At 47.0% G+C, this 14,375-nt stretch overlaps 1 protein-coding gene across 1 annotated transcript in view; it reads right to left on the bottom strand.

Moving 5' to 3' along the window:
- kalrna (kalirin RhoGEF kinase a) overlaps positions 1-14,375 on the bottom strand; it is a 1,015,085-nt gene that overhangs the window by 599,256 nt on the left and 401,454 nt on the right. The window contains exons 2-3 of the mRNA XM_078552171.1: positions 12,925-12,999; positions 10,111-10,225 (exon numbers count right to left, since the gene is read on the bottom strand). Of these exons, the coding sequence (XP_078408297.1) occupies positions 10,111-10,225; positions 12,925-12,999 (190 nt within the window). The remainder of the gene's footprint in view (positions 1-10,110; positions 10,226-12,924; positions 13,000-14,375) is intronic.

Here is a 14,375-nt window from a genome sequence, read left to right on the forward strand (position 1 = left end):
AGTCTGTGCAAGGTACCCAGGCAGCTCCCACGACGCCTACGTCCTCAGACACTCCTAGGTGCCGGGGCTCTTCAGTGCACCAGCCCGGCTTGATGGATGCCTGCTTGGTGACAAGGGCTATCCCCTCAGAAGGTGGCTCCTGACACCTCTCCCCCATCCAAGATCAGAAGCTGAGCAGTGGTACAATAGGAGTCATGCCTCCACAAGAGCTGTGGTGGAGAGAGCCATTGGTCTTCTCAAGATCCGCTTCTGATGCCTGGACCGCTCAGGGGGCGCACTCCAGTACCCCCCAGATCATGTGTCACTGATAGTGGTTGCACGTTGTGCTCTCCACAATCTTGTGTTGGAAAGGGGGGATACTGTGGACGATGAAGACGGAGACACAGTGGCTGCGGCTGCACATGATGAGTCCAGCAGTGAGTCCGAGGATGAGCACGCACAGGGAAATGTTGAGGGGGTAGATGCTGACCCGGGCATACTCCAGGGAGGCAGGGGCACCCGGGAGGCTTTAATCCAATGAATCTTCAGCTAGCACACCACATATGGACTTCCAGGACAAACCTGGGCTGCAGGCTCCGTACTCAATACCTAAGTGCAAAATCTGCCTGGAAAGAAATATTAACTAAGGGCCTTGTTAATAAAGTTGAATGTCCCACAAATCACACATTACATTTTTGGAAACCATCCACCTGCAGCCGTGGTGACATGTCTGAATTTAATATTACAACCAAAGGAACTTAAGAAAACAAAATGACAAAGGTGTTAAAAATCACACCAACTCATAAAGACCTCATTGCAGGCCAACACAAAAGCACCAGTGGTAAACCTGTGGTGTGCCTAAGGTGCCTTATGTTTACATTTTTGGGTGCTACGACTTGGTGCTGACCCCTCACTGAGAGTGGCATCTGAGACAGCCTGCTCACTCTGCTGTCCTGTTGGCCTTGATGGCCTTGGCAGTCATCCTCTGGCCTATGGAGCCTGTGCTGGCCCCGCCTGGGAGGGAGCTGCCAGTTCCACAGCTGGCATCTCCCCAGTCGTCACAGCCTCATCGGATGCAACGGTCACTGGCAGAGGGACGGAGGAGCTGCCGCTCTCATCCAGAACGCCCTGACAGGAGCCCGCAGAGATGACAGGCAGCTGCTGCGCTGACGTGAGGTCGCTACGGACCTCCCTGCTCTCCGTGGATGGATGGGCAGCGAGCTGGGAAACTTGGTACGCAGACCATCTCCCACATTGGCAATGACCAGCTGAGGTCAGTGCCATTGTGAGGGCTTGCTGGTCCAAGCGCATCCCCAGGAAGCCCTGATGGATCTCCTGGAGGAGCCTCTCCACGAGAGTCGTCACTCTCTCCATGGAGGACGTATGGCCATGAGGCTCATTGCTTCGGCAATAGTCCACGTAGGCTCCTTCACCACGGACACCAAGCCAAGCATAGCCTCATGTATCTCCACCAGATGCTCTCACACACCCTGCCGCATTTCTTGCATTTGCTGCGTCGCAGACAACTCCAGAGGCACATCATCAGGCACCGACTGAGCATGTGCCTGGTCCCCTGCAGCCCTCTGCCAGCTAATCCAGCGACTGTGAAGTGCCCTCGCTGCTGTGCCCTGGGACACTAGCCAATGTTCTAATTCTCACCGAGGTGCTAGTATCTGCGCTGGTGCCTGCCTGACAGAGATGGTGTGATGCTGGTGAGTCCATGACTTCAGGGCCCTCAGGTGTGAGAGAGGGCCCCTGATGCTCCTCCTCCCAGCCCTGCTCTGCTGAAGCTGAAAGGAAGATCAAGGACATTGGATCAGTTAACAAGGAGACAATGTCAATGTGCATCCCTTTCCCCCAGATCATTATGCGCTCATCCTTCCCTAAGCAATGGTCAAGCCATGTTGCAAACTTCAATCACTGAACATTCAGCACTGCCATGGCTGTTAGGAGACCAATGGTGACGTCACTGCTGGGCGTACATACCTGCCCATGGCACCCCAGCCTCACCGACACCGGTGGACCTGGGCACATGGCATCTCTCCAAATCTAGGGCCTCCTGCTCGAAGCGGCTGAGAATCGCCAACTGGGCTGACCCGCCACCAGTCCTCACCCACTCGGCGGCATTATGTGCATTCTTCTGAAAAGGAGAAAAGAGCATTGATTAGTGCTACTTGTACCTGGACTCTCTCCGCAGATGGCCCGCCCCAACCAGAGTGGGACATTGCAGAGCTCCAGTGCCTCCTCACCTAGCTGCTGCCGAACTCTCACACAAAAATGTTAGGCCTGTCCCCCCCACCGACCCCCTTGGCCAAATGCTGCCTACATCACATTAGGCACCACACGGTCTAACCTTTCATAGCAAGGAGGCGCAAGCATGTGGAGGGCCGAGGACAGCAGATCGATTGGTGCCACGGCACTTTGAAGCTCCCCTCCCAGCACTTCATCACCCTGACTTTGACATGTCCTGGAGTTCCAGCACTGCGCCTGGGTGCAGCCCCTCCAGGTTGTCCCCAAAACAATCATGTGGGTCTCAGTGTAACAAATGCTGCGGGTGCAGAACCCGTCTCTTCACCACCCTCTAGGGTGACCTCGGTATGGGCAATATCTGCTGGCCCACCCAGTGAAGGACACATGCCGTTAATGATTCAATGCAGTCACTACACTCAGACTTGGCGGGGGTGGGGGTAGGAGGGGCACCGTGGGGAAAGCCTACCTGCTGGGTTATGTGACCAATGCCAACATGGTACTTGCCCTTCCTGAGTGCAACAGGTCATTGAAGCGCTTGCGTCACTGGATCCAGATGTGCCGCACCACATCGTGGGAGTTTACTTCCTCCTCCCAGGCACGTTTGGACATGTGGGGGGAGCCTCCTCCTCCCGTCCTGGGATACGAGGACCTCCCACTGTGCTGCCACCTCTTCCAGGAGGGCAGCAAGGCAATCATCAGAAAATGAGGGGCACAGTGCCCCCCTGCCCTACCCTCCTGCCTGGCCTGCTCACCAGCAGTGCTCTGGGGAGCCCTTCCACTGGCCATGATTCTCAGCCTTTGAAAGGCTGCAGCAACTTTTTAAAACAGGCTGCCGGGTCGCCTTGGGACCTGGCAGCCATTGCAGTCCCGCCGCTGCCCGCCCACTCCCGCTGTCCTCGGGAGCCACGATTCACGCTGGATGGGCCTTAATTGGCCCACCTGTGTAAAATGGCGACACGGACCCCATCACGGGCAGCGATCGGGTCCGTGCCCACCCGCGCCCACTCCCGCACCACCCGCCCAATAGGCAGAAAATTCTGCCCATAGTAATCCCAAGTACAGTCTAACTATAGCTCCATAAAATTCCAATATTACCTCTGTTTTATACTCTGTACTTCTAGGCAAACTAAGGGTTTGTTTATCTACTTTTTCTGGCCCTGTGTACCTGTGTTCCATCTTTTTAATAACCTGTATATCTGCACAATAAGATTCCTCTGCTCCATTTAATGTTGTTCATTTTTTAGGTCTGTATTTCCTTTCTTCCTTCCAAAATCAATCACTTCAGATTTTTCTATGTTGAACCTCATCTGCCCAATCTCTGACCCTTTCTGTATCCGACTAGTTTATGCCCTGCTACGGTCTTTCACAACCGGCACTCACTCACTCACACCCTGGGCCTGGGAGGTTTGGAGGTTAATATTACTGAGGAGGATTCAGTACGGCTGTGAAGATGGCAAGACACGCTTCCCTTTGGCTCTGTATAACACTAAAGCTGCCCCGGGTGTTATTGTTGATGCAATCACCGCTTCTCATGGCCTCCCGAGCCCGCATCTTTGGCTCCTGTAGTCCTTTAGTGGGGTGGCACCTGTGCAAGAGGTCATGAGTGCAGCCAAGGGCGGACTACACCACTCAAAATGCACCCTGGCTGTTGAAACAAATGACTGTGCAGACTCAGGCTCTTGCTGCAGGACAGCTGGGAGTTGAATGCAGGAACTCTGTTCTGGAGCATCCACTGCATACTTGTTTGTGGCCACATTGAGAGATAAGGTGGCCATTTGAGAGTGAAGTAGTGCTGCTCAAACCTGAGCCCCCTGAAGGCACAGGCTCTGATGATTAGCACTGTGCGCACTTACCACTCCCAGGACCCGGCAATAGGTTAAAACTTGCATAAAACTGGGCTGTACAGTCCCACAACAATCACAGAATCATAGGATGGTTACTGCACCGAAGGAGGCCATTCAGCCCGTCCTGTCTGTGTCAGCTCTCTGCATGAGCAACCCAATTAGGCCCACTTCTCCACCCTTTCTCCATAGCCCTGAAAATCTTTTTTCTTCAGATAATTATCCATTTCCCTTTTGAAAATCACGATTGAATTGACCTCCACCACACTTTCAGCTAGTGGATTCCAGACCCTAACCATTTTCTGCATAAAAATGTTTTTCCTCATGTCACTCTTGGCTCTTTTGCAGTTACTATAAATTGGTGTCCTCTGATTCTCATGCCTTCTACCAACAGAAACACTTTCACTTCAGCTATAGCATGATGTAGCATAACACTAGTATAATATAGTAAAACATTAGCCAAACATCAGTCATTCTGATATCACCTGTATCACATTGACTTAATGGCCTGTAATTTATATGTCAAACTTCAAAAGAAGCAAATGATACCATCAGTATTTCTAGAATATCATAAAGGATGATTGATCAGTGTAAATCCTGCTGTCCTACTGCTAGACACTACAGGTTTAGCTTTATCTCATTCCTTCAGTTAACAGGTCACAGAGAAATGAACTGTTGTGGAGTACAAATGGAATTGATGAAAACTGTTTAATTAATGACTATCGGTTTGAATGGTAAGGATCATGTTACTTCTGTCAAGATGATTAATTACACATCATCTCTGATCAATAATGTTGTCTGCAGTGCTTGCAGGCCTGAACAAAACATATAACCAGATAAATTTTCCCCAATTCTCATTCCACTATTTTTTCCCACCGCTCCCTGCCAAACTTTATCCTCTTTTCTCCTCTTTCGTAAATTGGGCATTTTTCCTTGGGTGTGGCTCCAAAGTTAGCTCTCTGCTACATTGTTCAGGTAGCTATTATTAATTCGTGAAACCAAGTGGTGAACATTGGCAAGCTATTCATCCATGGGTAATGTCACAGCCAAGCTCATAAAAACATAACAAATAGGAGCAGGAGTAGGCCATTTGGCCCACCCGAGCATGCTCCTCCATGCAATAAGATAATGGCTGATCTGATCTTGGCCCTGCTTCACTTTCCTGCCTGCTCGCCATAACCATTGACTCCATGGTCAATCAAAAATCTGTGTAACTCAAAGTTGAATATATTCAATGACGCCCCAGCCTCCATTGCTTTCTGTGGTAGTGAATTGCAAAGATTCATGAACCTCTGAGAGAAGCAATTCCTCCTCATCTCCACCTTAAATGATTAACCCCTTAATCTGAATGATCCCTCATTCAGAATTCCCTTAGAAGGGAAAACTTCCTATCAGCATCTAGCCTGTCAAGCTCCCTCAGTATCTTACATTTCAATAAGATCATTCTTCTAAACTCCAATGCGGAGAGGTCCAATCTGCATTTCGTCATCCCCGGAATTAACCTAGGGAACCTTCTCTGAACTACCTCTTTAAATAAAGAGGCCAAAGCTCTACACTCAAGGTGTGGTCTCACCAGCGTCCTGTAGTTGTAGCAAGAGTTCCCTACTTTTATACTCCATTCTCCTTGCAATAAAGGCTGACATTCTATCTGTCTTCCTAATTACTTGTTGTACCTGCATGTTGACGTTTGAGCTTCATGTGCAAGGACACTCAGATCCCTTTGTATTGCAGCATTCTGCAGTCTCTCTCCGTTTAAATAATATTTCACTTTTCTATTTTTCCTACCAAAACAGAGAACCTCCTATTCCATTTACCAAATTTTTGTCCACTCAGTTAACCTATCTATTTCTCTTTGCAGACTCAGCCTTCATCACAACTTGCTTTCCATATCTTTGCTTAATTAGCAAATTTGACTACAATATACTTGGTCCTTTCATCCAAGTCATTAATATAGATTGCAAATATTGAAACCCCAGCACTGATCCCTGTGGCACTCCACTGGATGCCAACTTAAAAGTCATCCATTTATCCTGACTCTTTGTTTTCTGTTAATTAGCTAATCCTCTATGCATGCTAACATCATTCCCAACACCGTACGCTCTTGTGCAGTAATCTTTATGTGGCATCTTATTGAATGTCTTTTGGAAATCTAAATACACTACATCTACTGGTTTCCTTTACCCACCCTGCTTGTTACATACTCAAAGAACTCTAATAAATTTATAAAACTCAGTGGGCTAAGCTTTCAGGGCCAAGGAAAGTTGGGAATGGAGGCGAGGGAACCCCGACCATACTGGCAATGCATGGTGTGTCAATTTCAATAATCATGAGGGCACGGGGAAGGCGATACAGGAATCCCACTTTCTTTCCAATTAAGCCCAAGTAACCTAGTTAAAAAGCATATCAAGAGCTTGTTGAAGAAGGAAGGTGAAATATTTAGGGTGGAATTTTTTGTGCCCATTGGCGGTGGGCGTGTTTGGCGTCATGAGTGGACAATATGGCAAGAAGGCCAAAAATTGGTTTCACGATATCGTGAAACCAGTTTACAATCGTTTGCTCTGCCTGTCAATTGCAGACCACATTTCCTGCTGTTGGACGTTGGGAACTTCATTGTAATACATATGCATAGTATAATAAGCCCAGCTCGCCTGAACCATCCCCAACTCTGGATCATCTGAGCATGTCGGCGTGCACAACTGTACATAAGCAACATGCACCTGGTGAGCTGCACTTTGCTCGGGACTTCGAGGTTTGATTGTCTACCTTGTTGCGGGCAGCACTCGTGGCCGTTATCGCCAGACTTCGCAGACAGTACCACATCACTTTTAATGGGAGCTCACAGGCAAGTCTCCACCTACGAGACCAGCCATAAGGCAGGGGTGGATTTTCAACAGTCGCAGGGCTAGGATTTGCTTGGGGAAAGGGGAGAAGTAGCCTTAGGCAAGGGAAGGGGCTGCAGGGAGAGGGCTGTACTGGGGAAGGGGGATATCCTAGGGTGTGTGTTGGGGCACAAGTTGATCACAAGTTGAGGCAAGTAGCCTCAAGTTAGTGAGGGCTGAGGAGGCAGTCTCCAGAGGAGATGAGACCAGATGAAAGATGCGAGAGTGTTTGTGAGAGAGTTAGTGGTGATGTCCTTTGAGCTGGAAGTGAGTGAGATGCCAAAGAATGTGTGATGAACTTGAGTGTGTGAGTTTAGAGTGATGAGATGGTTGCCTTACCCTGGCGGCATAGATGAGATCATTCATTCTCTTTCTGCATTGGATAGCCAACCTCTTCTGTGCAGCATTGGCACTGATCACCAGTGCCATCGCCTCTCAAGCACCAGAGTGGTGATATTGTTGGACTTTCTGTGACCAGAGCATGGGTACAGGACATCTTGGCAGGCCTCCATGACATCCAAAATGCATTCCAGCGATGCATCACTGAATTGGGGAGCTGCAGTCTTGTCTTTCAGGGCCATGTCTTCTGTACAGCAGTCCTGTGCTGGAAGCACTGAGAGGTGTGTGCGAGGCTGCACTTCAAATATGGCACCCGGCATGAGGAAGCGGCGAAGTGATGGCGTGGCGGCCGAATGAGAGCCTGCCCACCATTGAAATGGCGTCTTGTCTGGGAATGCATGATCAATGAGGCAGGATTGGGACAGTAGTGTGAAAAACCGCCATTGCGGCCAGCAGGTAAAACATTCTTTATTCTGCCCGCTACCTCACTTAGTGCAAACCTGGGACGATTTCACCCTTAGAGGTACATGGTTTCAGAAGCTATCAGTTTCTCAGCAGCTAAGGGGAGGCAGGTGCACAGTGAGAAGCCAGTCAGGGTTGCCCCAGGACATCACCCCAACGCCATAAGAGGGTCAGCTGGGCAAAGGGGGAATTGGAACTTGGTAGCAAGGTGCCTGTGGTAGCAGGTGGCAAGGACAGTGGGCACTCAGTGCTTGGGCATCAAACAAGGTCATTACCCCCCCTGGCATTTCAGGGGCAGAAGAGCAGGGAGCAGGACTGCCAACTATAGGATGGTACTTGTCTAAAAGGAAAGCTGCAGTTGAGGGCACGACTGTCGGATTTTGGGCCCAGTAGTGATGAGGGGCAACACCCTACACTGGAACGGTAGAACCCAAAGCAGTAGGAGGACATGGCAGAGGAACGAGGGGCAGGAAGGCAACGGAGGCCATGCCCTCAACTACTACCGAATACGAGCTATCTGGCGATGACCGAGAACCAGTGCCACAGGAGACTGCGACTCTCCAGGCAGGTGATCACTGACATCTTTGCTCTTGTTACCAAAGACCTCGCATGATGCTGCACTGTTTGTCATGCTTTGCCAGTGGCCGTCAAAGTCACTGTGGCTTTGAACCTCTTTGCTTTTCGCTCCTTCCAAGGATCAGTTGTGGACCTCAATGGAATTTAAAAATGGCTGCCGTTTTTGCCAAAGCTGGACAGTACATTCATTTAACAACAGACAAAGCCTTGCAGGGGCAGAGGGAAGTCAGTGAGTTTCACCTCCATCACTGGGTTCCCCTAGCAGCAGCCTATCATTGATTGCACCCATGTGACCATCAAGGCACTCAGTAATCGGCCAGTGAGGTCCCATCAGCAGAAAATCCTTCTACTTCCTCAACATCCAACTGGTCTGTGATCACAGCAAGAGCTTCCTCCATGTGTGTACTCATTTCCTTGGCAGTTGCCATGATTCCATCCTTCAGCAGTCCAGGCTGCCTCAGGTCTTCACTCTAACCCACAAAGTGTGTGGGTAGATCCTAGGGGACAGGAGAAATCCCTTGAAGAGATGGAGGCTGAGGTACAGAGGTGATACAGTCACTGTCACCAACTCACTATGGCAACCATTGAGCAGGCCACCAGGCTTCTGAAGATGCGATTCTGGTGCCAGGATTGGTCAGGATATGCCCTCCAACAACTTCCTGCAAGGGTCTTGATCATTGTAGTGGTTTACAGCACTCTCCATAACATGGCCATCGGGAGGTGTGGATCTGGAGGGTGAGGCCCTAGAAAGGGACAGCCCATCGGAAGGAGCAGGATGTGAGAGAGGAGGATGGGGAAGTAGAGGGAGGTGACGCTAAACCGAGAGAAGCTAAGTGCCTTTACAGGACTACTTGCTGATCAGGAGGAGCAGGAGTGCTTCCCCCAGATGCCCAAGATCACCCCCCCTCCCACCCCATACAAAGGCCCTCGAATTTGAGAATTGTACCACTCAACAGGATTGGATCATCTCCACCCAGGGTCAGTGATTGGACCCTCTCCAGAGTCCAGAATCGAACTCCCACCTCAGGATCAGACACCCCTCTCCCCGCACCAGCCACCCCCCCCCCCCCCCCCCCTCCCCGACCCCTGCATGATGAATCGGATTCCCTGACCATGGATCGGATTTGATTTACCTGGCTGTGTGGCCTGAACTCTAGTGCTTCCCATCCAACTGGAAGCTAAACCTTTCAATCAGGCTGACTTCCAGGTGGGAAACCTGTCTGGGCCAAAAGACACATATTGTGTAGTTAAAATTCACAGCACAAAGGAAAACCCAGACTTCCGGGTTTCCTGTCCAAAACTCAGTGACCATCCGCACCCTTGCCACCCAACATCCGCTTTCATAACCCGTCCTTGTTAACATCTAAAGCATTGCTAATCTTTAAACAACTATGAGAGTTTTACTGTTCACCTGAACCAGTGGACAGGTCTTCGACTTAAAGTTTATCAAAATAAGAAAATAACAGTCAAAGAATAAAGTATTGGTTCATGTTGTAATTCAGCTCTTTTATATAAACTGGTAAGGATTTATAACAGGAGATGGTACCCTGGTTCACTTGTGTCGATTGACAACCATCAGTCAAAACCAACAATGATCTGTTTGCAAATGGGCTACATTTGAATTTACACTGCTGGTTCTGTATTTGCAAAATATGTATTGAATTCCAAATGTATTTGAATAATATTTTACACACAAAATACAGGATGATTATTGCATTTCTAAGAACTAATTCCACCAATAGGTTTGTCATTAAAATGTTTCAAACACAACGTGGGTATTTTACCTGGGTACGCTTGCTAAATATGTGACAAGTTGCCGGAGATCCTCTTGTTTTATTCTATCGTGATTACTCCGTGCTGGGAAAGTTAGAATTGGGCCACCTCTCTTATCACGTCCTCCTGCAATGAAATTATATTTTTCAATATGTAAGCCCTAAGTAACTCTATATAATTTTACAGTTGAAGAAGAATTCATTTTAATTTTTTCCACATTTATTTTTTGTGTACTGGACTTCAGAAACGATGGCATCTCCCTTAGACCGCCATCTATTTCTTTGCTCTGCAAAGATGTCAGGCTGAACAGATGCCACAAGTGGGCTCTGGCTCTTGCCAATTGGAACCTATGCCTCCCTTTGCAGACCCAGGTAGGAATATTTCATCCTGCATCCTCAGCAATGCTATTCCTTTTTCGGATCCACATTCTCTCAGGGTCAAAAAGCTGGATCCTCCCTTGCTAAATTATAGATAGAAATACCTCGACTGTAGAGTGTTTAAAGTTACAGGCTTAATGCATGGGAGACACAGCAACTTCGGCATTGCAGTAAGGGATATTGTTACTGACACAAAATGGCTGCCTTACACCATCAGCAATTCAAGTAGCACTGGAGTTTCCTTCCCCTCCTCAGAAGTGATTTATCTCTAGAAGAAGATAATGCTGAGACTCCACGATGAATATGTAGTTAGGAGCACTGAGGACAATTAGGTTGATTCTCAGTTGAAACAGACCCTGGTACCCTGGTACCCTCGGAACTGAGACCATGTCGGGTCCGTATTTTCCCAGATTTTGGGTGTCCAACCTGTACTGTGCCTGACCAGTGCATCATTTCAAAAATGTCCAGTACTCAAATTGACTCATTGTTTTCTTTATGGACAATCATGATTACATCGTGAGGTAATCATGATTGAAGATTACCTCACGATGACCTAAACCGCATGTCAATTACCAGCTTTTTAGCATAGCTGCTCCTGTTCAAGTCTGAGCAAGCATTATTCAAGCAGACAAAAACCAGTGTGCAGTGGCTCAAACTTTAAGTTCTCTACTACAAATATGTCCAGTTTTGGGCATTTCTGGTTTTTGTTCAGCTGAATTTTGGGTATTGGACCTGTACACGGATGGGTGAAAGTGCAGTTTGAGTTCCATGTTGGTGGTAAATCATAAGCCTACTTTATCATCTTTTATAGAGAAAAACAAAGAATTAATAGCTAAATTATCAACATTTTTTGAATGAGGTACTTGAAATATTATTTTTCCAATTTTCTTTGCTCCTTTGCTGAAAGCGTTGACCCTTCAAGAGGTATAGTTAGATGTGCCAAATACCTGACACTGCAAATTGTCAGTGAGCATTGGCAAGTTACATACTAACATACAAATTAGGAGCAGGAGTAGGCCACTCGGCCCCTCAAGCCTGCTCCACCATTCAATAAGATCATGGCTGATCTGAATATATTCTCAATCCCACATTCCTGCCTACACCCAATAACCTTTCACCCCTTTGTTAATCAAGAATCTATCTAGCTCTGTCTTAAAAATATTCAAAGACTCTGCTTCCATCACCCTTTGAGGAAGAGAGTTCCAAAGACTCACAACCCTCTGAGAGAAAAAATGTCTCCTCATCTCTGTCTTAAATGTACGCCCCTTATTCCTAAAGTGACCACTATTTCTAGATTCTCCCACAAGGGGAAACATCCTCTCCACATCCACCCTGTCAAGACCCCTCAGAATCTTAAAGATTTCAATTAAGTCACCTCTTACTCTTCTAAATTCCAGTGGATACAAGCCTAACCTGTCCAGCCTTTCCTAAAAAGACAACCTGCCCTTTCATGGTATTAGTCTAGTAAACATTCTCTGAACTGCTTCTAACACATTTACATCTTTCCTTAAATAAGGAGACCTGTATTGTACACAATACTCCTGATGTGGTCTCACCAATGCCCTGTACAACTGAAGCATTGCCTCCCTACTTCTGTAATCAATTCCCCTCACAATAAATGATAACATTTTATTAGCTTTCCTAATTACCTGCTGTGACTGCATACTAGCCTTTTGTGATTCATACACCAGGACACCCAGATCCCTCTGAACCTCAGAGCTCTGCAATCTCTCACCATTTAGATAATAAGCTTTTTTATTCTTCCTGCTAAAATGAAAAATTTCACATTTGCCCACATTATACTCCATTTGCCAGATCTTTGCCCACTCACTTAACCTTCCTATGTCACTTTGTAGCCTCCTTACGTCCTCTTCACAATTTACTTTCCTACCTATCTTTGTGTCATCAGCAAATTTAGCAACCATTCCTTCGGTCCCTTCATCCAAGTCATTTAATTATTTGTAAAAGGTTGAGGCCCCAGTACTGATCCCTGTGGAAGACCACTCGTCACATCTTGCCAACCAGAAAAAAGACCCATTCATGCCAACTCTCTGCTTCCTGTTAGCTAGCCAATCTTCTATGCATACCAATATGTTACCCCCTACACCATGAGCTTTTATTTTCCACAATAACCTTTGATGTGGCATTTTATCAAGTTATTCAATTAGTAGGAGCATTATAACCATGAGGCCAATCCTGACCTCACCTGATGCTTACATGCTTAACAGGACTTGCTAGATAGCAATTCAGAGTGAGCATCCTGTACGACCTTTCTTCCTCCACAGACATGGATGCCATTTTTACCACTGACCGCCACATAGCTGAAATCAACTAAATCAAACCCGAGACATTCCTGGTCTGTATAATTTAGTCACTGTGTAAAAGAGCTAAATCATCAGCTGAGCCTGACCTTAACTTCTCTAATGGTCCATATTGCAATTTACCCACCTGATACAAAGGCAACTTTTTCCTTCATTATGGGCATCACATCAGATACTTTTAATCCATCATTTCTGAAAGGTCCTGCAAAATAAACATTTGTATTTATCTATTTTGACAATCTTCAAAGTGTAGTCACAGTGAAGAAGATTACTGTTATAGGTAAAATATATCAATAGGAGGAACTAAACCCCTTGTGCAGCGCACAGACTTCCTGTTTAATAGACTACCTTGAGTGCAGAGTAATCAATATTTGAATGGTCCTCCACAGTACCCAGGAGACTGATATTTTATACAGCTGAATACGAAGACATAATAGCATCAGGAAGGTGATCCTTGAGAACTCCTTTGCTAGACAATATTGATTGCAGAATATATTTTTTCCAAGAAAGATCAGGAGCCATTTTTGTGTTTTTAATGGTTGCAATAAAGCCCACCAATGAAAAGGCTGATTTGGCTCTAAACCAAACCTCTGAAAATAAATTGTATTTAAAAATCTATAAGCAGCTGGTGAACACTGTCCACAAGCGTCTCCTTTAGCAGACATTGTCCATTTCACTTCCATTTGGATGACATGTTGGTCTCTTGGGCTTTGCAGAGAAGCTCTTAACCAAAGATTGCTCTGTGTCAGAGGAAATCTATTAAAAGTAAAGCCTAGTAGCTACATAAGAGGCCCTTAACTTACCAGCAATAGTTATCTCCTTTAAACTAAACAGAGACAGTGAACTAGGAGCACTCAAACTTCAACAAAGAAAGAAAATTGACACCTTGGGAATGCTCATGAATTTCTGCCCCCAAAATTGAAAAGTAAACTTAAAATGAAAGACTAGCATTTATATGGGCAGAATTTTCCCCCCCATTGTGGGGGGGGGGAATTCAGGAGTGGGCATGCCTCGGGCACGGTGCCATTTTATGTAGGCGGGCCATAAACGCTATGTGCTCCCTGTGCGGGTGGAGGGGGGATTCCCTCAGCCGAGAGTGCGCTCTTTCACGCATGTGCGCAAAAGAGCGCACTCATCTCCCTGAGGCTAAGTGCTGCATCAGGGAGATCGACTCCAAATTCAAAAATGGTAAATGTAGAGAAATAAAATTTCCCTGACATGTTCCCTCATGTGACACTGTCACATGAGTCGGGACATGTCCATCACTTTCAATTAAACTTTTGTTAAATTTTTAAAAACCCATATGAAACCTCATCCCGACTGTGGATGAGGTTTCATGATTTTTCTGAAGCCCACCAGGGCTCCCGGCCTGCCCACCAACCTTAAGGTTGGACAGACAGGTCCATTAACTAGTTGAATTAGTTTTTTAATGGCCTCAATTGGCCATTGACAGGTCGGCGGGCGCACAGCTGATTCAGCTGCGCCCCCCGCCAACCTGAAAATTGAAATGACGCGGGGTGACGTTGGGAGTTCCACCCAACGTCATCCCATGTCATTTTACGCGTCGGCAAGTGGGCC

This window comes from Cetorhinus maximus, chromosome 11, assembly GCF_964194155.1.
Source record: "Cetorhinus maximus chromosome 11, sCetMax3.hap1.1, whole genome shotgun sequence".
NCBI classification, from domain to species: Eukaryota; Metazoa; Chordata; class Chondrichthyes; order Lamniformes; family Cetorhinidae; genus Cetorhinus; species Cetorhinus maximus.